General features: G+C 57.7%; 1 protein-coding gene and 1 long non-coding RNA gene across 4 annotated transcripts in view; one reads left to right on the forward strand and one right to left on the reverse strand.

Moving 5' to 3' along the window:
- Positions 1–18,337, forward strand: part of CAPZB (capping actin protein of muscle Z-line subunit beta) — a 136,217-nt gene extending 117,880 nt beyond the window's left edge. For 2 of the 3 annotated variants that reach the window (XM_060141261.1, XM_060141259.1), the window contains exons 7-10: positions 12,372–12,437; positions 13,086–13,162; positions 14,545–14,657; positions 17,481–18,337. In XM_060141261.1, coding sequence (XP_059997244.1) covers positions 12,372–12,437; positions 13,086–13,162; positions 14,545–14,647 — 246 coding nt within the window. In that variant the 3' untranslated portion in view covers positions 14,648–14,657; positions 17,481–18,337. The remainder of the gene's footprint in view (positions 1–12,371; positions 12,438–13,085; positions 13,163–14,544; positions 14,658–17,480) is intronic. The other variant, XM_060141260.1, reaches the window with a different exon arrangement.
- LOC132515171 (uncharacterized) lies at positions 15,368–17,633 on the reverse strand. Its single transcript, XR_009539078.1, has 2 exons — positions 16,920–17,633; positions 15,368–16,601 (listed from the first exon to the last, which is right to left on the reverse strand). It is a non-coding gene; the product is annotated as an uncharacterized LOC132515171 (long non-coding RNA).
- Positions 18,338–22,617: the final 4,280 nt, after the last annotated feature.

Raw genomic sequence — 22,617 nt, forward strand, 5'->3', positions numbered from 1 at the left:
GGCCCGCCCGGGTCTAAGACACGAATGATGTGGGCAGGACTCTGGATCTCCGTGCGGGGGCTCCTGGCAGCCTCTGGCCATCCTGGGGGAGAGCCTCTCTCGCAGAGCAGGTCTGCCGTGTAACCCCAGGAACGTCTCACTGGCGGGTCGGGTTACTTGTCCTGGGCAGAATCACTTCCTGACGCTAGGGTCATGTGACTACCCATGGTCGAGGAGACGAACAGGGGTGTGGGTGTTGATTTCCTAGAGTGAAATCAGGCAGCTTTCTCACAGTCGAGAGAGGGCTGGGTGTGGGCAGCCGGCAGCCACTGGACAATGGAGAGGTGCTTTCTGCAGCGAGAACGGATGGCCGTGATCTGTGGATGGGGGTGGGCAGTGAGGAGTGACGGCAGCCAGGGGGTCAGCCTAGGGGCTTGGCAGCAGGCTGCTGGGGGATAGTAGCCAGGGTCCCCAAAAGGAGAGAAAGGACTGAAAAAGAAGCTACAGGGATCCAGAAGAGGGAGAGCCTGTTAAGCCTCCAAGCGGGTTTACCGGCCTCCCCAGGCAGGTGTCCTGTGGTACGCACCTGCTCTCTGCTCAGCTCTGGCCCCCGCAGCAGTGCTCCAGGGATGCAGGGGTGCAACGGAATGATAGTCACTGGCATCCTCTACTATGCACCCCAGCAGGGCACTTTTCAAAACTCAGAGTATTCGTTCACCTCATACAGAAAAAATGGGTGTCTGGTCAAAGCAGTCCAAAGACTGCTCGAGTCACGGGGTCTTGACGTGGGAAGAGTTCAGAGGTCATCTCCCAACCTGACAGGACAGTTTGTGCCGCTCTGCTCGGGTGGGACCAGGGAGCTCGCTGCCTTGGGGGACAGCCTGTTCCTTTTACGTCAGTCTCCATAAAAAGGGGCATCCAGCATGGGCCGCGCGCCGCTCCGCAGGCACCGCGCAGGCGTGCAGGCTACGCGGCCCCCCACTGGCTCCCCACCCCACCTCTTTTCCCACGAGCTGTTGACGGTCCAGGGATTTCCCCTTCTGTTCTTGTGCAGTCGATCTTTCTTAAAATGAGGTTTTACATGCGAACTCACGTTTTGGTTTTTGTCCATTCTGCCAGGGACAGATAATGTCGAATCTTGGTTTTGGTCATCCAGGTGTTAGCTCTTCCTTCCGGCTTTCTTCCTTGCACATTAACTAAGATGACTCTGTCTTCGTATTAGTTCAAGGCCAAGTTTGGAGCCCTCCAGCCTGGCTACCAAAGACTTCCGTAGTGGGGAGACATCAGTCTGATAACCGTCTTTCTAGGGCACTGGTCTTCCAGGTGAGCTTGTCCAGCTCTGATTCACCGCCTAAGCAGGGCTTCGCATTTCCAGATAGATGCCATTTGAGCCACCTGTGGTTGAACACCGCCTGCCGTTTCCCAGCCGGCTCCCTGCCCTGCAGGACCAGGGGACTGCAGGCTTGGCCGTGGCTTCTCTCTCCTCGCCCTCAGGGCTCAGTGTGTGTCTGCACTTCAGGCTCCTCTGATGTGGCGAGAAGCATTGCTTTGCTCTGTTTCCCACCTCTCTGGTCCTGAACGGCCCGGCCAGGCAGGAGGGCTCTCCTGAGAGCCTCTGCTCTGCAGCTGGAGAGAACCTTCCTGCCCACAGTCTAGTCCAGGAGGGACCAGCGTCAGCACCGCGGAAGAGCTTGTCAGAAATGCAGAGAGCTTGGGGCCCTACCCAGACCCACCAAATCAGGATCTAAAGTTCACAAAATTCTCCAGGTAATTTATGTGCACATTAAAACTTGACGAGTGCTACTCTTTGGGGTTTTGTACCTAATTCCATCTTGGGGGGCGACTCCCCATGCCACCAGCAAGCAGTACTCCAGACACCAGCAGGGTGTCCTACAATTCACCTACGAGCCTGACACTCTACCCGGAGATAGCATCAGATCCCACAGGTTCAGGGCTCAGTCCCACAAGACTGCCTGCCCTCCTCCCTCCCCTGAGACACACCTTCCAATGCTAGTGGGGAGTCCAGGTTGTCCCCTGTGCTTCTGACCTACTGGCTACAAATCAGAGGTTCCCATGACCCCCTACTTGAGTTCGATTAATTTGCTAGAGCTGCTCACAGAACTCGGGAAACCCGTTTACTCATTAGATTGCAGATTTATTCCAAGGGACATTTAAAGGTTACGAATCAACAGCCAGATGGAGAGATCCACGGGGCGAGGTCTCAAACGAAGGAGCTTCGTTCTCATGGAGTTTTGGGGCCCCTGGAAGCATTTTGGTTCCCCAGCCTGGAAGCTGATTCCCGTCTTTCATGGGGTTTTGTGGAGACTTCATTACATAGGCGTGATGATTAACTCACTAGCAGTTGGTGATTGATTCAGCCCCCAGCCCTTCTCCCCTGCCTGGAAATAGAGATAGGACTAAAAGTTCCACTCCTCTATTTATCGTTGGTTCCCCTGGCAACCAGCCCCCATGCTTAGGTACTTTCCAGAAGTCACCTCATTAACGTAAACCCAGTTGTGGTGGAAAGGGGCTTGTTATGAGTGACAAGGCACCCATTTCACCTTTATGGCCCCGAAGCGATTGATTTCAGGAACTGAGGACAAGAGAGCAAGTATAACAAAAGATGCTCCCATTGCTCTTATAGCCCAGGAAATTCCAAGGGTTTGGGAGCTGTGAGCCCGGAACCATGGATAAAGAGCAGATGTACGTGAGAAATGTATTTTGGTCATCCGAATGACCAAACTGTGTATTTCTTATAAATCACAGTATCACAGCTGCTGTGTGCCTTTCTCTTGCCCATCTTTGGCTTAGGTGTCATGAGCAGCCCATCTTCAAGGTGCCCCTTCCAGGTGTGTGAGGTGAGCTGGGAGCTTGGACTGGAAGGTGCCGCCTCCCCTGGAGCAGACTTGTCTTCACTTCTGCTTCACGTGCTGCTTGAAGCTTCTGAGCAGGTTGAAGACCCTCGTTTAAGAGTCCTGTTTAGGACTTTTAACAGCCCCACCCCAAGGGAAGGCCTTAACCCTGTGCTGGTGCAGGGCAGTGGTGTCTTCGTGTGACAGGAAGAGGAAGCACAGACAGGTGGCTTGGCCTGAGTCTCCTGTGAGACTTGGCCTCAGAGAAGCCGCTGCTGGCTGCAGTGCAGCACCCTCAGAAGGGCCTCAGGAGGGAGCCTTCCTTGGCAGAGGTGACCGTTGCCATCCTCATCCTGGGAGTGCCTGACTTCATGAGGGTTCCTTTTAATATCAAAATGGCTTTTTCAGTAAGATAATAATTACGCTTTTCATAACCATTAATTTTTTAATGTGGCAGGAAGGATAAATTTAATAGCTCTTTTAAGTGCAGTCACAGAAGCATCTCCGTGCACTTGAACAGTAGAAGTGCAAGGCAGGTGCCTGGGCCGCGTGTCGGAGCCTCACACTCTCCGTGCAGAACCTGCACCACCTCTGCCGTGTCATGGGGCCTGGAGCCGCAGGGGATCTCGGGGGTCCCCTTCTCTGGCCTCTGGGCAGAGCTGTCCCCACACCGTCCCAGAGGCTAGTGCTCACTGGGCAGAGACCATCCTTTTGCATGGAAATGGGCCCTCGTCTTCCAGGAACCGCTGACCAGGGAGGGGCTGCCAGACCCCAGGCAGCTGGCTCCCTCGCAGCCGTCCTCCCCGACACCCTGCCACCTGGGGAGTGGTGGAAAGTCCTAAACCCGTATCCGGAAACTGTTTCCTGCATCACTTACCGCTCCGAACTGTTTATAATTCCACCCGGTTTACAGTGACCTGGACAAATATTTAATCCTCAGCCTTCCTAATAGTTTAGATCAGAGCTGCCAGCCCACGGCCAGGGTCTGGGCTTGCTGTGCGCAGCACCCGCTGCCAAGCCAAACGCAGGCCTGCGGAGCGGCCGTCCTCAGCGCAGCGCGCGGGCCGCGGGCCTGTTGGATCGCCTGTGCTCTTGGGCTTTCGTGAGGAGATTGATGCTTCTGTCATCATCCTCGCGGCCAGTCGCATAACTCATCTGAGGTGCATTAAATCTGGGGCTGGTTTCCAAAGTAAGTAACTGCAAAAGGAGGGGCAGGGAAGCAATGAGGGTGGCAAATCTAAGTTAATGATGTGTAGCTTCTGCTCATACAGGGGAAATGAGGGTTGCGGGTTTAGCTGTTTGTCCCAGATGAGCCTTGGGAAAACATCTCTGGTTCTCTTGGATGGGAGGCGAAGGGGTTCCAGGAAAGCTTAGCAGATCAGTGATCGAGAGTGAACACGTGTGGTAATGTGGGCTGTCTCTGTTGATTGGGTGTCAACAGCATAGTGATCGCTCCCATTTAGCAGGTAAGCAAACTGAGGTTCAGGCTATTAAGTAATTTGCTGTGGTGACTTAGCTAAGTAGCAGGCAGAGCTGGGATGTGAACCCAGATTTGTCTGCCTAGAAGAAAAGAAAGCTGCATTCTGCAGCACTGCATTTTTTTGGTCTTAATCTGTCCCGTATCTGTAGGCCTGGCATTTAAGAGATGCTCAGTAAGCATTTGCACAGAAATGCGTTGAGCAGTCAGGACACTGCCCTGCGGGCGCCCAGGAGCATTCCCTTGGCAGCCCCTCGAGCAGCGTGGGCAGCGGCAGTGGGCCAGTGGCCCCAGAAACAGGCCCTGTGGTGAGTGGGGCCAGAACCACGGAGTCCAGTGGAGGCGCCAGGCCTCCCTGGAGTGTGCTCAGCAGCGCCACATTTTGGGTGCCTCTTGCAGGAACCCAAGTGACCACATGAGACGCCTTCACCACCAGAGCTAGTGTGGAGGGTTTTAAGATTTTTTAAGTAGTCAACTGATCTGATCAGATTTGTGACTTCAAAGGATGGCCCCAGCGGTGGCTGCAGTGACTAGCCCGTGGCCGGGTGGTCAGTGAAGGAGCCTCAAGGCAGGAAATAACGAGGAAGGGCAGAGGCAGGAGGAGTAGAGGAGGGACGGGTTGGAGACGTCTTGGGGTGACCCCAGGGTGTGAGCGCTGGGCTCGGTGGGTCTTCCTCGCTCGAGTTCCTCCAGTAAGCGGTACTTGCTGTGACCCAGGCGTAATGGCAGCTCCACACTCACTTGCACACTCACACCTTCCCACGTGTGTCAGGAGGGAAGGGGCCATCTCACCAGGCCCCGACCCTGGCAGCCATCCTAGCCAGCGGTCAGGTGCGCCCAGCCAGGCCGAGGGCTCCCAGCTCTCCCGTTTCCATCCAGCTCATACTGGCCACCCCGCAGCTGCATAGGCCGGGGCCACCCCTCCCTGGCACGATGCCCAGGGCTCCCCCACTTTCCTGCTTCCTGTGCCTGTCCTGGGAAGGGCCATGGCTTGGGCTTGGCGGAATTTCCCTCCAGGAGTCCCTTTCCCTGGCTCCCCAGGCTTTGCCTCCATCTTCTCCTCTCTCAAGGCCCCCTCACCGCCTTTTTTTTTTTTGGGCTGTGTTGGGTCTTCGTTGCTGCACGTGGGCTTTCTCTAGGTGTGGCGAGCGGGGCTACTCTTCGTTGCGGTGCGCAGGCTTCTCATTACGGTGGCTTCTCTTGTTGCAGAGCACGGGCTCTAGGCACGCGGGCTTCAGTAGCTGTGGCTCGCGGGCTCTAGAGCGCAGGCTCAGTAGTTGTGGCGCGTAGGCTTCATTGCTCCGCAGCATGTGGGATCTTCATGGACCAGGGATCGAGCCCGTGTCCCCTGCATTGGCAGGCGGATTCTTAACCACTGCACCACCAGGGAAGCCCCCCTCACTGACTTGCTTACCGCTCTTGGTAAATGTACTGGAGCTACATTTCACACCTCATTGTGACCTGGGCTGTGGAGATGCCCCAGGGGCTCAGACCAAGGCGCCCTCACCCATCTCCTCCACTCCGGCCTTTTGTCCACCCTCCCCCCCGCCCCCCTGCCAAAAGACGTCTCTTAGGGACGTCCCTGGAAAGCAAGCAGAGAAAGTGTTTTGGCAGATCCCTGCAGCTGTGGGAGGCAAGGTGAGTGCCGTCTTCACAGAGGCTCATCACGGCCAATCCTTGAGGGCAGGAGGGCGGCAGCTGCCACCTGGGCCCCGGTGGGAAGGCTGCTTTCCGCAGGCCAAGTACCAACGCGCTGAAAAGGAAGTTGCACTGAGAGGTCACTTCTGTGTGACAGCTGGAGGCGTGGGAAAGAGGCAAGACTGCGAATCTCGGGAAAGAGATCCAAGGTTTCCAGTCTGGGGCCGGGCGCTGCAGATGTTCATTTGACATCTTTTTCCGACTAAATATTTAGAAGCAGAGGTGGAATGTCCTGTGGAGCTGGGATGTGAGGGCGGACACTCGGAAGGCGAGCTCTCCCCCCGGCTCAGCACCGGGCTCCCTTGTGATGTATCTTCGAGCAGTGAGACTCCAGCTGAGGCACCTGCCCGCGTGTTAATGCAGGGAAATCCTCTTTTTTTTTTTTTTTTTTTTTTTGCGGTACGTGGGCCTCTCACTGTTGTGGCCTCTCCCGTTGCGGAGCACAGGCTCCGGACACGCAGGCCCAGCGGCCATGGCTCACGGGCCCAGCCGCTCCGCAGCATGTGGGATCCTCCCGGACCAGGGCACGAACCCGTGTCCCCCGCACCGGCAGGCGGACTCCCAACCACTGCACCACCAGGGAAGCCCGGGAAATCCTCTTTGACTCGCGCTTGGCAGTCAGGCAAGGCGGCATGTTGCAGGGGGAAGAACCCATGGCCTTCCCTCCAGATGTGGGGAACAGAGGGGTCCGGGCCAAACTCGGGGTGGCTCAGGGAGAACTTTCTCACCCGGGGAGGCCCAGCTCCAGGTGCTCCCTTGTTCCCTGAGGTTCCTGGGTTCAGGGGTGGAGAGGCTTGAGTGGCGTGGCTTCTAGGGATGCTTTGGTGTACATCCGGTGACCTGGGGCGGAATGACCCAGCCTGTTCGAGAGAGAAAGCTGGTGTGAGGCTGCCTCCCTGTGCCCATCCCCCGCTAGGAAGGTCGGGCAGGCGAGGAACGAGGAACAGAGCAGACACCTGAAAAAGGGAAGGGTTGGGGGAAGGCAGGCGGGTGAGGCAGGGATGAAACTGCTTGGAATTTCTGAGCCCTGGACTGCGGTTTGTCCTTGAGTTTTCCGGTAAAGAACGTGGGTGACGTTGAGAAAATGGAGCAATCTCCTGGAAGCAAACAGGTTTTGGAATCCTCTAGACCTTGGTTCAGATCCTAGCCCAGTCTCTTTCCAGCTGTGCGACCTGGACGAACCACTTCCCTTCTCTGAAATTCAGCACTTTCACCATCGAGCTTAATAATGCCCATTTGGAAAGATGGTTGTAGAGCAGAAATAAAAAAACATTTTGACACATGGGTTATGCCCAATGAATAATAGCTGTTAACTGCTACTACCACCTGTCACGCAAGCAGAGACTTTTCCATCTTCTAGAATGTATACAGTTTTAGGCTCAGTTAAATTTTTCCTAAACTGGGCAAACCGAACCTTCCTTGAGAGGCTGTCTGACCACTGTCTTCTGGCTTGACAGCATGTTACATCCTGGCCTCACAGCTGCGCTCTGACCCGGAGCCCAGCCCAGTTACTAGGAGGAGCCAGGCCGGGGAGAGTCCCGGGAGTGGAGCTGCCGTTCAGCAGGCACCGTTCTGGGCCTGGTGCACGTATTAGGTTCTCCGGTGCAGTGCAGAGGCAAGGAAGGCCCTCGCCCCCCAGGGCTCCAGAGCAGCAGCCGTTAGATGGGGCTGGCTTCCTGCAGGTCCCCACCCTCCAGGCTCTGCTCACTGCAAAGTGCCGCACGGCACTGCTCACGTTTTCCCTTTTGAGGAAAATGGCCTGCTTTCTACACACTCACCCGTGTCCTCCACGTCGCCGGGCCACGGAGAGGAGCGGAGGTGCTTGATGGGGACAGGCGGGCTGCGCTCTGACTCCAGACTCTGTTGGAACCACCTTGTGGAACATCTGTGCGACCACAGCACATGAAAATGTTCTCCTCTGGCATCCCCTCTATAAGGATGTAATAATACCTGCGGTGCAAAAGTAGTTCTGTTTTTGGCAGATCAACTTTGCCAGCGAGCTGACCCTGACCAGGTGTGAAGGGAGTCGGCAGGGTGCGGGCAGGGGGGCCGTGGAGGCATGTCTGTGTGCCGGGCCTCTGCCCCGACCCCGGCCCACCCTCTTCCTTCCCTTCCCCTGGCCCTGCTGGGCGTTTGCCTTGGGCTCAGATTCCCTGCCTCAAGCTTCGTGGCCCCTTGTGTCCTCCCTGGTAGTCGGTCTGCTCCTGGGGGAGGCTCACCCGCCCTGGCCCCCATGCCCAGACCTCTTTTATTTCTGAGCGCCCAGCATTTCCAGCCTTTTCCTTTGTTGGAGGATGGCTCTTGATTCTGAAGCAGAGATGATACCCAAGAGGTCGGATATCTGATGTGACTTTGCTTCCCTGATGGCCCTGAGCCCTTTGCCGCCAGTTCTGGCCTCAACTTTGCGTGGTTGGTACGCATTTAAAATGGGGCCCTCACTGAGCTTCAGAGCCTCACTGCTTCCCTGGGGTTGCCAGGAGTCTGCCGTCTGCGTGGAGCTGGGGAGGCAGAGAGGCCAGTTTGTGGAAGGACATAATTCATTTGGGTCAGACCCCCCGCCGCAGGCCTCTCCTTGCCCGGAAGAGCAGCCCCGAGCTGCCGTCTGGCCGGGCACAGAAACCTCTTCCACGTGGGAGGAGAGGACACTCAGTGCCAGCGTGTCGGTGTCCAAAAATGCACTGGTGGCGCAGTGGTTGCGAGTCCGCCTGCCGATGCAGGGGACACGGGTTCGTGCCCCGGTCCGGGAAGATCCCACATGCCGCGGAGCGGCTGGGCCCGTGGGCCGTGGCCGCTGAGCCTGCACGTCCGGAGCCTGTGCTCCGCAACAGGAAAGGCCACAGCAGTGAGAGGCCCGCGTGCCAAAAAAAAAGAATGGGTAGGCAAGCGCCGTCCTTCCTCAGGGCGGAGCGCGGTCCCAGCCCCTGTTCAGCATGCACACGCTCCAGTCGTCGTGGCCGCAGGGTTTTGCTCAGGGCCCAGCATGTCCCACAAACGCCACGGCGCTGCCCAGGGTGGGGTGCTCATCCACCTGAAACGGTGGGGTGTGACTTCACTTTGAAGTTCATGGGCACGCTCACCTCCTGTTTTGTGTCAACCCCTGAGCGAGACTCCCCAGGATCACTGGCCAGAGTGCCCGGGGTGGCTCAGGGCCCGGTGTTGGGGGCAGAGCAGCCGATCATTTTAGCATCTCACTCAGTCTCTCCTGTTTGGCCAGCCCTCAGCCAAACGGTCTTGCCAGAACCAGGCGTCTTCACTCTCAGACTTAGTCTCCTGACTTTGAAAGGGCCTTGCAAGGCTGTGGGTTCCAGACCATCTCTCTACTCCAGATCCCCCTCTTGTAGCATCTTGACAAATGGCCACCCCGTTTCTCCCCAGACACCTGCAGGGACCCAGGGCTCATTGCTCTGTGAGCAGATGCAGATATAATAACAGAGAGCTCCGTCGCCCCTTGGCAATGACATGGATTGCCGGACATGCCCCTGCTGGACAGCCTGGCCCTCAGAGCATGGCCAGGACCTCCCGAGTCTTTCCCCTCCCGGCCTGAGATATCCAAATTCTTTCCCATTTCTTGGGGTCAGGGTGTTCAGACCTTTTAAGCAGAAGGACTCCAGTTCGCCCACGGCTCTCTGAAAACCCAGACTGCATCCAGCCCTGTGGACGTGGCTGGGCTGGGACGGAACGGGGGGCCCTCCCTCAGCAAGTGACGCAGCCTCGCCCCTGCAGCTTCGTTGCGTGATGGGGGGCGCGTCGCCCCTGAGCTGGGCTCCAGTAATATAGTTTCCTTTTGGTCCCGTCACATTCTTGTCAAGCTTGAATTCACCTAAAACCCACAAGTCTCTTCACTGGGCTTGTTCCTCATTTTGTTCTCGGTGAGATTTAGTGTTTGAGCCAAAGCAGGTGGTTTGCGTTTGCCCTGGTGAAGGCAGTCAGCGCGCTGGGGCTGGAGGAGCAGAGCTGCGGGGTCAGGCGGGGCTGTCACCTGGGCAGAGCACCTGACACCTTTAAGCTTTGGCTTCCTCGGCTTTAAAGTGGTTCTTAGGAGGACCAGGTGGAGTGAGGTCGCTGCCGCCAGGGAGTGCTGTGCTCTGCAGCTGACCCGTGTCTCGGGGTCTCATCACCTCCACCCTTGATGCTGGCAATAGGATCCCATGAACCCTCTGCGCTGTGCCTTTCTTTAAGTCCTGGACAAACAGGTAGACCCAGGGCCAGGTAGAGAATCGTGCGAGATGCCCTGGAGGCCACCCTGGGAACATGAGCGGGCTGTCGTCCAGCCTCGGCCACAGGATCTTGGATGGGAACCTGCCACAGTGATGTGATCTTAGAGGAGCCCTCTGTTCTTCAGCCCAGCGTCCCCATCTCAGTAGGAAATTGGAGAGTCTCGCAGCAGATCGTGTTCCTAGCGAGCCCGTGCTGGCTCCTGGAGTATCTGATGTGAAAGTGCGCCAGCAGATGATTTTTTTTAACGGTCCCATCAGAAATTGTTGTCTGGGTCAGTGTCAAGCCAGTGTTTAATCTCCAACCCCACCCTTCCTTCTGTTACGGAAGCGGGTCGGCCTCTGCCCTCCGCCAGTGTGCTGGTACCTCTGAAGTGTGCCGTAACTTCTCAGGGATGTCTCTGTCACAGAATCGGATTTTTCTGACCCTGAAACTTAATCATTTAAAGCGACTTGGTTCTCTCCTCCCATCTGCGGCTTTGTCTCCCTCCTAACTGGGTCTTTTCTACCTTTCCCAGCCTGGAAGTCACTCTCCCTAATGGGTAAGAGAAGTAAAAGCAGGTGAGACTGGGCAGAGGCCTTCAGCCTCCGAACAGACGCACCCCAAGCATCTGCCCCATTCTTCCGGTGCTGAACGTAGTTAACCTTCCACCTTTGCCCTGCTGTTTTCACTGGTCTGAATTCGCTTTGAGCTCTCGCCTTCCTGATCCAGTTCCTGTCTTCTCATGCTGTTTCTTGGTTGCCTATTTCAGCTTCCAGATTTTTTTGTATTTTTTTAAACTTTGTATTTTATATTGGAGTATAGCTGATGAACAGCGTTGTGATAGTTCCAGGTGCACAGCAAAGCGACTCAACCATACGTATACATGTATCCATTCTCCCCCAGACTGCCTCAGCTTCCAGATTTTATTTCAGTAACAGTGGTGAGGGACTTCCCTGGTAGTCCAGTGGTAAAGAATCCGCTTTACAATGCAGGGGACGCGGGTTCAATCCCCGGTCAGGGAACTAAGGTCCCACATGCCGTGGGGCAACTAAGCCCGCACGCTGCAACTACTGAGCTCACGCACCTCAACTAGAGAGCCTGCGTGCCGCTAACTACAGAGCCCACCCACCCTGGAGCTTGCTCACCACAACTAGAGAGAAGCCCGCATGCTGCAACGAAGAGCCCCCGTGCCGCAACTGAGACCCGATGCAGCCAAAAATAAATTAATGAATTAATAATAAATACATCTTTCTAAATAAATAAATAACAAACAGTGGTGACCGTAGCTACACTTCCACTCGGTTTAAACAGCGTTTATGCACTTAGCACTCTGCTAGGCACCTGTGAAGTGTAAAACAGGTACATACATCTGCCCTTAAGGAATGTATAATCTTGTGAGGGAAGTAAGCCTTAAACATAGGGTGGAAGTTGGGGGAGAGCTCCGCGTGCGTCATGACTCAGCGCTCGTGTCAGGGTCATCAGTGCCTTCTCCCCTCCCTGCCCCCTTTCCTTTTAATACTCAGAGTACTGATCACTGGGCCGGAACTGGCTCACTGGGTCCCACCTCCTCTTAAACCCCCTCTGTCGTAACCAGGGATGCAGATTGAGATTCTCTTGTTCAAGTTCCACATGGTCACTCGGCCGGCCCTGCAGCCTCACACAGTAGAAGGAATGTAGGCTTGGAAGTAAGCATGGCTTTGACCCAGGCTCTGCTGTCACTCCCTGTGTGACCTTGGGCAGGTCACCCCATCTGTCTGAGCCTCGGAGTCTCCTGACACCTGGGTTGCCGGTCCCTCCCTCCGTAGCTGCCACACAGGCACGGCAGCGGCACGGCACTTTGGGGGCTCATCTGCGACATCAGGCCCCAAGCTGAGCCTGTGCCTGGCAGGGGTGGTCACCTGCGCCCTCCCTGCTGTGGGCTGTGGAGGTGGAGGTGCGGTGTGCTCCACAAGGGCGGAGCAAGACTCTCCCCTGGAAGCGGGGCCTCGGGGCTTCTGCGGGCCAGACTGTCTACGACCTGAAACTTGGGTTGCTTTGTGCTGGGGCTCCCTCACTGGAAAAGTGGCCTTCAACCCCCGCCAGCCGGCCCCGGGCCTGCCAGCAGGGAGAACAGGCCCTGGGCCCTCACCCGGCTCTCTGACCTAGAGGAACATTCTGTCTCTTTGCAGATGGAGAAGGATGAAACCGTGAGCGACTGCTCCCCGCACATAGCCAACATCGGGCGCCTGGTCGAGGTGAGTGGGCCTCCTGCTGCCGCGGTTCGCCTCCACCGCATGGGACGTTCGCCCCTGGAGCCCGGCTGCCGGCCTCCCGTGCTGCTCCCTCGCAGCTCCACAGCAGCCAGCAGCGCATTTCTCATGTTTTGCCCTGGCCTCGTGTTTCCTGAGCCTTCTGATTTGGACGCAAGCAGGGCCCAGCTCCAGAGGCACCCCCTTTACTGTCCCCCAAACACATGCACCCTGAAGACTCAGCTCGGGAGGCCCTAAGTCCTGTCTCCCCCCGTCCAGTGGGTGCGAGCGGAGACCTGAGCTCAGACGGGAAGCAGATCCCGGGAACAGCAGTGGGCTCTGGAGGGGGACTTGAGCTACACCTCAGCTCCCCCTTCCCCACGCCACCTGGAAGAAGGGGTGCTCTCCAGCTGCACGGGGTTGTTCACAGAGCTGGGGGGCGGGCTAGCGGGTGGTTGAGTGGGGTGGGCCAGCTCCCAGTGAGGGTCAGCCTGGGACACCGGGACTTGGTACTGGCGTCCTGGGCGCCAGGATGGGGAGGCGCTCAGGGCACACACTCACGTGCCTCCACCCTGCGGTCACAGCGGGGACTGCAGGGGCGTGGGCGGGAGGAGGGAGGGCATTCCCGTCAGTCTCACCGGCCTCCTTTTCCAGGACATGGAAAATAAAATCAGAAGTACGCTGAATGAGATCTACTTTGGAAAAACAAAGGACATCGTTAATGGGCTAAGGTAATGTACCCCAAAGCACGGGCTTTGGAACCAAAAAGATGTGGATTTGAATCCTAGGTCACTGCTTAAGAGCTCTATGGCCTTGGGCCTCTGTTTCCTCCTTTGTAAACCAGGGCTGAGGTATCTATCCTCCTTATAGGGTTGTTAATGCAGGTTTTGCAAGGGTAGAGCCCGGCATACAGAGTGTGTACTCAGGATAGATGTGGGAATCAGAGTAGACTTGCACCATTTCTGTTTCCTGGGGCCCATTCACCTTAACAGCATCGGTGCCCTTGTCCCTGGAGTCACCTCTCGGTCCCTCAGGCTGAGTCCCACCTAAAGAATCTGCCCGGCCCCTTTGGCTCCTGGGCCTGAGGATACCTCCAGATCAGACCCTAAGACGCAGGAGGGCATGACACCACCGGCCTCTGGTTGGCTGGTTTCCAGGGCAGCAGAGAGTCCCACAGAAAGAGCCCCCCGACCTGCTGCTTTCCGGAGAGGGACCCGCCACCCTGGGGTCCTCTCAGGGCTGTTGGCTGCCCCTCCCCCACGTCTTGTGCCCTCGGTTCTTCAGCGTCGGCCCCAGTGAAGGCCAAAGGGGGCTCAGGGGCTCGCTGGGTCCTCAAGGTCATGGTGGGCAGGGTAGGAGGCCAGAGCCCCTTTAGGGGGGCGGGTAGTGGAGGCCGCTGTGAAGCGAGACTGGCCTTGGAGTCGGGAGGCCGGGATCTCATGCAGCCTCTGTCAGCCAGAGCCGTGTGACCTTCGACCAGGGATGACTCCCAGTGGCCCTCCGGCCGTCCAGGAGCAGGGCTGCCGAAGGGAGGGGGTGGGATGGAGGCCGGTGTGCGGCCCTACACCACCACGCGGGTCCAGGGGCTAACGCTCTGCCCGTGGTTTCCTGTAATCCCCCACTGTGGGCAGGAAGCAGCTCTGGTTTGTGAATCTGTCCAGGAGACAGATGTTTTAGTCTTTCACTCATAGGGTTTTAAAAGATGGGGCCCACTTTGGACTCATCATCTTTCTGATTTCCTCCCTGCCTGTGGGGAACGTGTTCTGGCCCCCAGTGTGGGTTTTATTCCACCCCCAGAGCATTGCTGTCCTCTGGCTGTTGAGCCTGGGGCCCCTGAGCCAGCCACACAGCCGCCTGGCCTGCAGGGTCCCCGGGCGTTGGCTGACAAATCGGAGAAGGCCGCGGAGAGCCTGCGGGGTGTGGCCTGAGCCCCTGAAAGCCGCGACCGCCGCCCGCAGGAGCCCCGCGGCAGAGCCTCCCCACCACGGCCCCGAGCGGCAGCGGCCTCTCTCTGCCTGTGTGTGCCCAGCACGTCCTCTCAGCTGTCGCCCCTCGTGCTCCTGGGTCTCGTCCTCCCCCTGCCGCTGCACTCACCTCTGCACACTCTCTGTAGATCTGTTGACGTTATCCCCGACAACCCCAAGTTCCTGCAGCTGCAGAGGGAGCTTTCCCAAGTGCTGACGCAGCGCCAGATCCACATCCAGCCTGATAATTAAGCCGCTCCAGGTACCCTGCCTGAGAGGCCTGAGCGCCGCCCCACTAAACAGGACTCACCAGCCGCCGGGCCCCGCCGGACCCTTAAACACCACTAACCCCGTGTCCGCCCGGCTGGGAGCAGCCCCCTTAACGAGCACACTCACCCCGCCCCGCGTTACACGGACCTGAATCACGTGTGCGGTGTGTGTGCTTTGCACTCTGGGCGGGGCCGCGTGTGAGGGCGGGCCGTCTGGGCTTCTGCCCCTGAGCAGGCCGGGCATCGCCGGGCATCACCGTCGCCTCTCCGGCAGGAGCCGCTCGCCTGCGCCGCTCCCAGTGGCCTCCCGCTTGGCCGGTGGCTTTGGCGGCCTCTCTGCTGTGTGTGCAGCCGGGGCTTCGCCAGCTGTCCACCAAGGATCCCAGAAGCCAGATGAGCCCCTTCTCTGTGGGAGATTGACTGGGGCTAGCCGACCTAAAAGGGGGCGGTGTATCGCCCTGAGTCTGAGGACGGAACAGAGTGCGGCTGTAACCCCCAGGCCGGGCCTGGTACCCCCAAGACCGGGTGCCACTGGAGCCGCCGGCACCGGCGTAACCCTCTGCCCCTGGCGAGCTGCAGCTGTCCTCCTAAATGCCTTACGCCGAGGGAGGGGCAGCAGTCTGGCTGTAGACGATGGCCAAGGACCATGACTTGAGCTAGTGACAGATACAGATGTGTGAAAGCAGTCAGCATCCCCGAAGAGGAGCAGGGAAACTGGTTTTAATAAGAGGCGTTTGGAAACCCAGCTGGGCAGGGCTGTAGGGCCTGGGCTTAGGGGCTTCTTCCCAGGCCCAGGGGCTGGACTCGGAGACCCTGACCCGGAAGAGGCCCAGTGGGGGGGACAGAGGTGGGGCGCCTGTGCAACCAGGCGGAGCGGCTCTTCTGCAGCCGTGGGACCGCAGCACAGTCTGGTGTGTGTGTGTGTGTACCAGCATCAGGCCTGGGGCGTCTGTCAGCCTCCAGCCTCATGCTCGGACCGTTGCACTCCCATCAGAGCATTAAGAAAGCCCCTTTTAAGGCGTTCCATATGGTGCAGTTTCCTCTCCAGCCCCTCAGCTTTTAGGGTGGGTCTAGAATCTTCTGGATCCCTCACCTCGGCTAGTCCTGTGGCCACCCACTGGAGGCTTTCTGACATAGATCCCCTGCAGCAGTGGGCAGCCTGGCACCTTCTGTCCAGGACAGGCCCTCCTTCCCACCTCCAGGCATTGGTTCCGAGCTGCTTGGCAGTGACCTTCCCGAGCTCCTTTCCCTAAACGAGGGTCCTGCTCCTTGCACCTCCAGCCGTTCCAAGCCTGACCTCCTGTTCCTTACCTGGTTCTAACTCTGGAAATTTCTCCTTTGGGGGGTAGCGGGGGGCTGGGTGCAGCCCAGGCCTGGCGTGCCCCTTCCCAGAAGAGCCAGCCCCCAGTCAGGCCGGGGTGCCGTGGGAGCCACCACTCCGCCCACCGCATCCTCCCGCTGGGCAAGTTAGCCTCCCACTGGGAGCTTTCCAGAAGCCCGTGGTGGGCTGGCTGAGGTTTGCAGCCCGAGGGCCACCAGGGCCGGTGCCTGACCCTCCCTTTGGCCGTCGCAGAGCAGAGCAGAGCAAACACTCCGGAAAGTGTATTCAGCGGCATCAACCAAAAGTGTCAGCGTTTCTCGTGGGAATTTTTGTAGCTGCGCATAGACTCTTTCAAAGCCTCGTCTCTGCCTCCTCCTTTACCATCTCGAGGGCACTTCCCATGACGTTTCCAGGACTCAGTAGCCAGAATTCCACGTGGGATGCTCCTGGGTCCTGCTTCATTGCATTTCACCCATATTCGGTGGGGGGGGGATTATTTTTGGGTCTCTCCTTCCCATTCTGTTTCACGGCCAGTGCGTGTCAAGCGTGACATTCCCGTGGCTCCACAGCATTCCTGCAAGGTAGCCTTCCACTCTTTCTTTCCACTGCTTTGAAACTGTTAGGAAGTTTATAAATAGTTTAGTAAGTTCCTGGTTAACCCACACATGGAGGAAATCTGACAAAGTGATCATTAAGGTCATTGCCAGGAGCATTTCTCTGAGCCTCAGTTTCCTCATCTGTAAATTGGGAATAATGCTCAGACCCCTCCAGAATGCTTGTGAGAGTGAAGTGTGCCTGAGAAGCACTCCGTAAACTGTACAACCTCTACAAAGGTTAGCTGTCGTTCGCTCAGTCTAACCTGTGCGTAAGTGCACTCCCGTGAACATTTCCCCACAAATTCAGGATTTGACAGCAGCGACCCAGGGCCACTTACCTGTCCCCTCCTGCCTCTTGAAGTTCAGGCTGAGGGATTTTCTTGGCCAAGTTAACAGCTGATGGTGCCTTGCAGCCGAAGCCTAAAAGTGCCTGCCCGCAGGTGCTGCCCAGGCAGTGGGCTCAGACGTCCGAGGTGCCGGTTCCTAATGCTCGCCGGGTGGCCAGCCCTGCACCCCGTGCTTTGTAACGGGGTCCTTATCTCTCGGCCTCTGGCCTGAGTCCACAGCTGGGCTGAAGCACAGACGGTCTCTGCTGTGGCGTGCTTGGAGGCCCACTTCTGATTCAGGCTGACATTGGGATCTGTGCCCCAGAGTCCAGGTCATGCCCAGCCTGGTGCAGAGGTGGGCCGTGGCCTCCCCCGCGGGGCCGGCCTCGGGCTCTGGGCCCCTCTGCCCCCTCCGCACAGCTTGCAGCTCGCACTCCCAGAGGATGGGGAAGGGGGCACCCAGCCCAGTGACCCGGCCCCTCGCCCTGGACGCACCGGCAGGGCAGCCCTCGGCCCCTCGCCGCTGCACTCTTCCTGTTCAGCCTGCTAATGACAATTCTTCTCCCCGGACAGGTCTGTGCAGACTTTTGCAGACAAATCAAAACAAGAAGCTCTTAAGAACGACCTGGTGGAGGCTTTGAAGAGAAAGCAGCAGTGTTAAGCCTCTTCTTCCCAACTAACCGGACACGCTGCCGTGCGCTCACTAGATTCCTTTCTTAGAAACTCGTTTTCTGCTCCCTCCCTCGTCCCTTCCCTCCCCGCCCCAGGTCACACAACAACTTGCATCACCACTGCACAGCGCCATCTCTCCCTGAGAATAAACCCTATAAACACCCTTCTTGTCTCTGAGGCCTACTTCCCACCACATTTTGCTATCAAAACTCAGTATTTCCATAGAAACCATGTTTTCTGTTTGCCCCGGCCCCCCCCCGTCTCTCCACCACCACCCATTTATAGGCATAAAATACACTGTCTGTCTGCCTCCCTTCCCTCCCACCCTTTTGTTACATTGGTGTAAAAAATGTAAAACAAAAAAATTTTATGAAATAACTGTGGTGTGTGAAAGATAGAAGAAAAACTGGAAATCTGATTCCACGTGTGTTTGGGAGTTGCTTGGGGTTGGGGGTTGGCGGGGACAGGGGACAGCTCTGGGAGAAAGGAGAGGTGGCCCTCAGCGTCGTCCCGCACGCCTGGCCCCTGTCCCGCGGAGACCACACGGTGGGGGGCGGGGACCTGCGGACCGTCCTGCTCTTCTGGCCAGGTGCTTTTCTGTCAATTTTTATGGAATGCAAAAGGAGTTTTTGTTTTATTTTGTTTTTTTGTAAAGCTTAAAAAAAAATCTACATCTTATACTTGAGCTTCCATACTTAAAAAAAAAAAAAGGAAAAAAAGAACAAAAAAATAAATAAAAAGAAACTGGGATGCAGTTAGCACTGGCCTTGTGTTCTTTCTTGCCTGCCTTGCTGTCCAAGCATGTGAGCTCGGCTGGGAGGGCTGACCCCAGTGGGGGCGTGGGGCCCACGTGGTGAGCGAGCAGGGGGTCCTTGCAGATCTCCAGCGGCTTCTCTGGGCCCCCGCTCCGCGCAGACCCTGCCCCACCTGTCCTGAACAGCTGGGGCCATCCCATCATCAGGTGTGATGGGATGGGGGCTCTCCCCCACCTCCCCTTTCATTTCAGCAAACACCTGCTCTGCGCAGGCATGTCCACACTCGTCCCACGCCATCTTCACAGCCCTGGGTGACGTGGGCAAACAGGTTGGGGTTAACGTGCCCAAGGTCCCTCTGAGCTGTAGTCCGTGCTCTCCCGGCTGGCACCAGGGCAGCTTGGCAGGGCAGTAGGGCCCACACCCCGGCGAAGCCCCTCTGGTTTGAAGTCCTGGGTCCCTGACACGCCTGTCCCCGAATCCTTGGGCCCAGCTCCTCTCTGCATGGTCTGATGAGAAAGTTCCCAGATGGGGCACATCTTTACTGAGTGCAGAGTACCACTGAGATAGAGACGGGGAACAGGAGAGACACCTGCGTGCAGTTCCTTTCAAGGACCTTCAGGTGGAGAAGATGAGGGAGGCGGACAGGTGAAGGCCGGAGCTCTGTCAGTGGACCCAGAGCCCTTCTCCAATGGAAATGACATCCTCGTGGTAGAGTGCTTGGCACAGATAAATGAGTTCATGTTTAGCAGGTGTTCGATCACGTGACCAAAATAACAATTGGAAGCCAGAAATGGTGACTGTGATGTATGCCAGGCCTGATCTTCCATCACTGGAAGAGCCATCACTGCTGTCTTTTGCTGCTAAGTCAGGCCAGTGAGCTTAGGGACACTGGGCCCTGAGACCGGGTTTCCTCAGTGAGGGGCAGCCGGACCCAAGTGGCAGAAGAGGAGTGTGTGCCCCTGGCTCGGGGCCACCTCCCAGCTGGTCCTTTCCCTGCTCTGTGGGACCCTACCCGCCCGAGGGGTGGCGTAGGCCTTGTGGACCTGTTCACGGCCCCTCTTGCTTCTCTGGTGCCACCCCCTCCCCGCAGCCTCGGTGCAGTGTGGCCATGGCGTTCCCTCATCCCCACCGGGTGACCCACAATAGGCCAGTTACGATGCTCTCTCTGGAGAGACTGATGCTGAAACAGTGCCATTTCATTCCCACCAGGAATGATTCCCGGAGCTGTAGTGCCTGTCCTGTCCTTCCAGACACCGATGGCTCACCTCTTAACCTTCCCTCCTGTGAGCCCACAGCCGGCCAAGAGCCTCTGCTGCTTGCTTAGCAAGTGGGCTTCTGCTCCTGGGAACCAGTGAGCCCTAAAGAGGCTGGAAGAAAAAGGGCACCTGTGTCCAGCATCTGCTGAGCCAGTCACTGGGCCTGGGGGCGGCCTTTGCTCTGAAGCCTCAGAACAAGCAGAGGCAGACAGCCTGCTCCCACTGGGCTATGCGGCCTGGAACTAAGATCACACATGCCATGAGTGGCAAAAAAAAAAAAAATCCCAGGTTCGCTAAGTAACCAAGGGGACCCTGGGCTGGGAGGGCCTGGGGCCGGGCACTGAGGATGGGTCTGTGGGCTAGTCCTTCTTTGTAGATGCCACCTGCCTGCCCCCCACCTTGAGGTTTGGGGTGCCCCAGGCATTTTCATAGACGGCATCTCATTCAATAGCTAACACGTAGACAAATACCATATGCTATCACTCATATGTGGAATCTAACTTTTAAAAAGATGCAAATGAACTTACTTACAAAACAGACAAAGATATCGAAAACAAACTTAACAGTTACCAAAGGGGAGGAATAAATCAGGAGCTTGGGGTGAACATACGCATACTACTATACATAAGACAGATAACCAACAAGGACCTACTGTATAACACAGGGAACTCTATTCAGTGTTCTGTGATGATCTATATGAGAAAAGAATCTAAAAAAAGAATGTACATGCATAACAATCACTTTGCTGTACCCCTGAAACTAACACAACATTGTAAACCAACTATACTCCAATAAAATTAAAATTAAAAAAAAAAATAGCTAAGGGACTTCCCTGGTGGCACAGTGGTTAGGAATCCGCCTGCCAATGCAGGGGACACGGGTTCAAGCCCTGGTCCAGGAAGATCCCACGTGCCGCGGAGCAACTAAGCCTGTGCGCCACAACTACTGAGCCTGTGCTCTAGAGCCCGCGAGTCACAACTGCTGAGCCCACGTGCCACAACTACTGAAGCCCACACACCCAGAGCCCGTGCTCTTCAACAAGAGAGGCCACCACAATGAGAAGCCCACGCACCACAACGAAGAACAGCCCCCGTTCACCGCAACTAGAGAAAAGCCCACGTGCAGCAACAAAGACCCAACACAGCCAAATAAATAAATTAACTAAAAAATAAAAAAAAAACTAAAAATAGCTGACATGTAAAGCCGCCAAGGCAGGGATCTTTGGGGGTGGCTGGCCCAGCCTCCTGCTCCCCGTGTGGGTCCCGAGGGAGAAATCCTCCTGGACCAGTTACCAGGGCAACTGGTAAGTGCAGAGCCTGGGCCTGAAACCAAAATGCTAGGTCCACACTTCAGGCGGGAGGAAGGTTCTCATCCCTTCAGGCCACACCTAGAGGTGAAGGCCCTACCAACGCTTGCCTGCAGCCAGGGGAGAAAGGCAGTCCACCCAGGACCTTGCACCTCAGGGACCCCACCAGCCGGTAAGCATGGCCCAGTCCGGACAGTGGAATTGACTGATGGTCACACTGGCCCTTCCGCTCTTTGGGAGGAACACGGGGAGGGTCCCAGTACGGTGGACACGCTGATGAGCCTTCACCCGGCACGACAGGCTTGCACCTGTCCCGTTTACCCACTGCCACGACGTCCTCCATCAGGCAGGGCGTGCCGGTGTCTCCCCCATCGGACTGGGGCTTCCATGAGGAGGAAGGAGCCACAGCTCTCGGCAGACTGGGTGGCGCCTGCCAGCAAGAGCCATCACCCCATCACCCCCACCAGGGCAGGGGCTGTGACAGCTCGTTCTTTCTTCCCCACCCAGCTCGAGCCCAGGCCCACACCTGGGTTCACACTGCCAAGCTGAGCCCCCAGGTCCTCAGGCCGGGAGGGCACCAGATCCTGGCTGCAAAGGGCACTGAGCCAGCTGGGGCGGGCGTGGGCCCTGGGGGTGGGAGGCACCATTCAGAACAGTGGGGAGGGGGCCTGAGCACAGCAGGGTTGCGCCGCCCCCGAGGACAAGGGTGAGGCTGGACGGCACCCAGCCTGAAGCCCTGGACCCCCCGCCAAGGGCGGAGGCAGGGATGGGACTCCGAGGGCCGGGTGTGGGATGGCCCCCGCAGCTGAGGGACCTCATGTGGATAGAACAGCTGCTACTCGTAGCTGGGGGGCCTTGGGGAAGCTGCTTAGGTCCTCAGAGCCTGTTTTCCCATCTGTCATGTGGCTGTGATGACTGCACCTGCGCCACCTACCGCAGTGGGGGTTGTGGGGACTGAGCGAGGGTACAGCCCAGCCCCGCCCCGCACACAGCAAGTGCTCAATAAACAGCTGCAGGCCAGGTGACACCCAGGGTTCTGCAGGCCCGCCCAGGACAGGGCTGAGGCGCTGCACCCCACTCGCCCCACTGCCCAACTGAACCTCAGAGGCGCCCCCCTCCCTGGCCTCCCCAGACTCCCATTCCCTCCTCCTCTTCCCCCAACCAAACCAGGTCACCTGCTGTGAGCGCTGGTGGCTGGCCCTGCCCCCACCATCCTGTCCTCACTCCAGCCCCACCTTGGGAGCAGCCCTGACTCCCATCTCCAGGCCTTTGCACACACCCTTCCCTCTCTCTCAAGATTCCACTCCCGGGCCACTCCTCCACGAAGCCTTCCCAGGTTGAGTCGCCTCATTCCTATGGCACTTTGTACCTTCTGGTTACAGTCCTTCCCTCTAGGGCCCGGCACCCATCTCCCCTCCTTGAGGGCAGGGACCAGAGCTGGTTCACCCCCATCCCAGACGCCCAGCACAGCGTGGGCCAGGGTGGAGAGGAGAGCTGCGCTTGGCACCAAACCGGGGCAGGCGTCCCCTCGCGGCCGAGGCTACAGCCCTGTGGCCGGGCTCCTTCCTTTCCCCACGGTTGGAAGAGGAAGATTCTAACAGAGAGGCTCACGCTGAGCCCCAGCTCCTCCCTACCAGCCTTAGCCGCACCTGGCACCACCCACCCTGATGGCTCCTGGGACCGGCTGTGGGGGGGAGCGGGGCGGGGGGGGGGGAGGTGAG

Source organism: Lagenorhynchus albirostris, chromosome 2 (assembly GCF_949774975.1).
Source record: "Lagenorhynchus albirostris chromosome 2, mLagAlb1.1, whole genome shotgun sequence".
NCBI classification, from domain to species: domain Eukaryota; kingdom Metazoa; phylum Chordata; class Mammalia; order Artiodactyla; family Delphinidae; genus Lagenorhynchus; species Lagenorhynchus albirostris.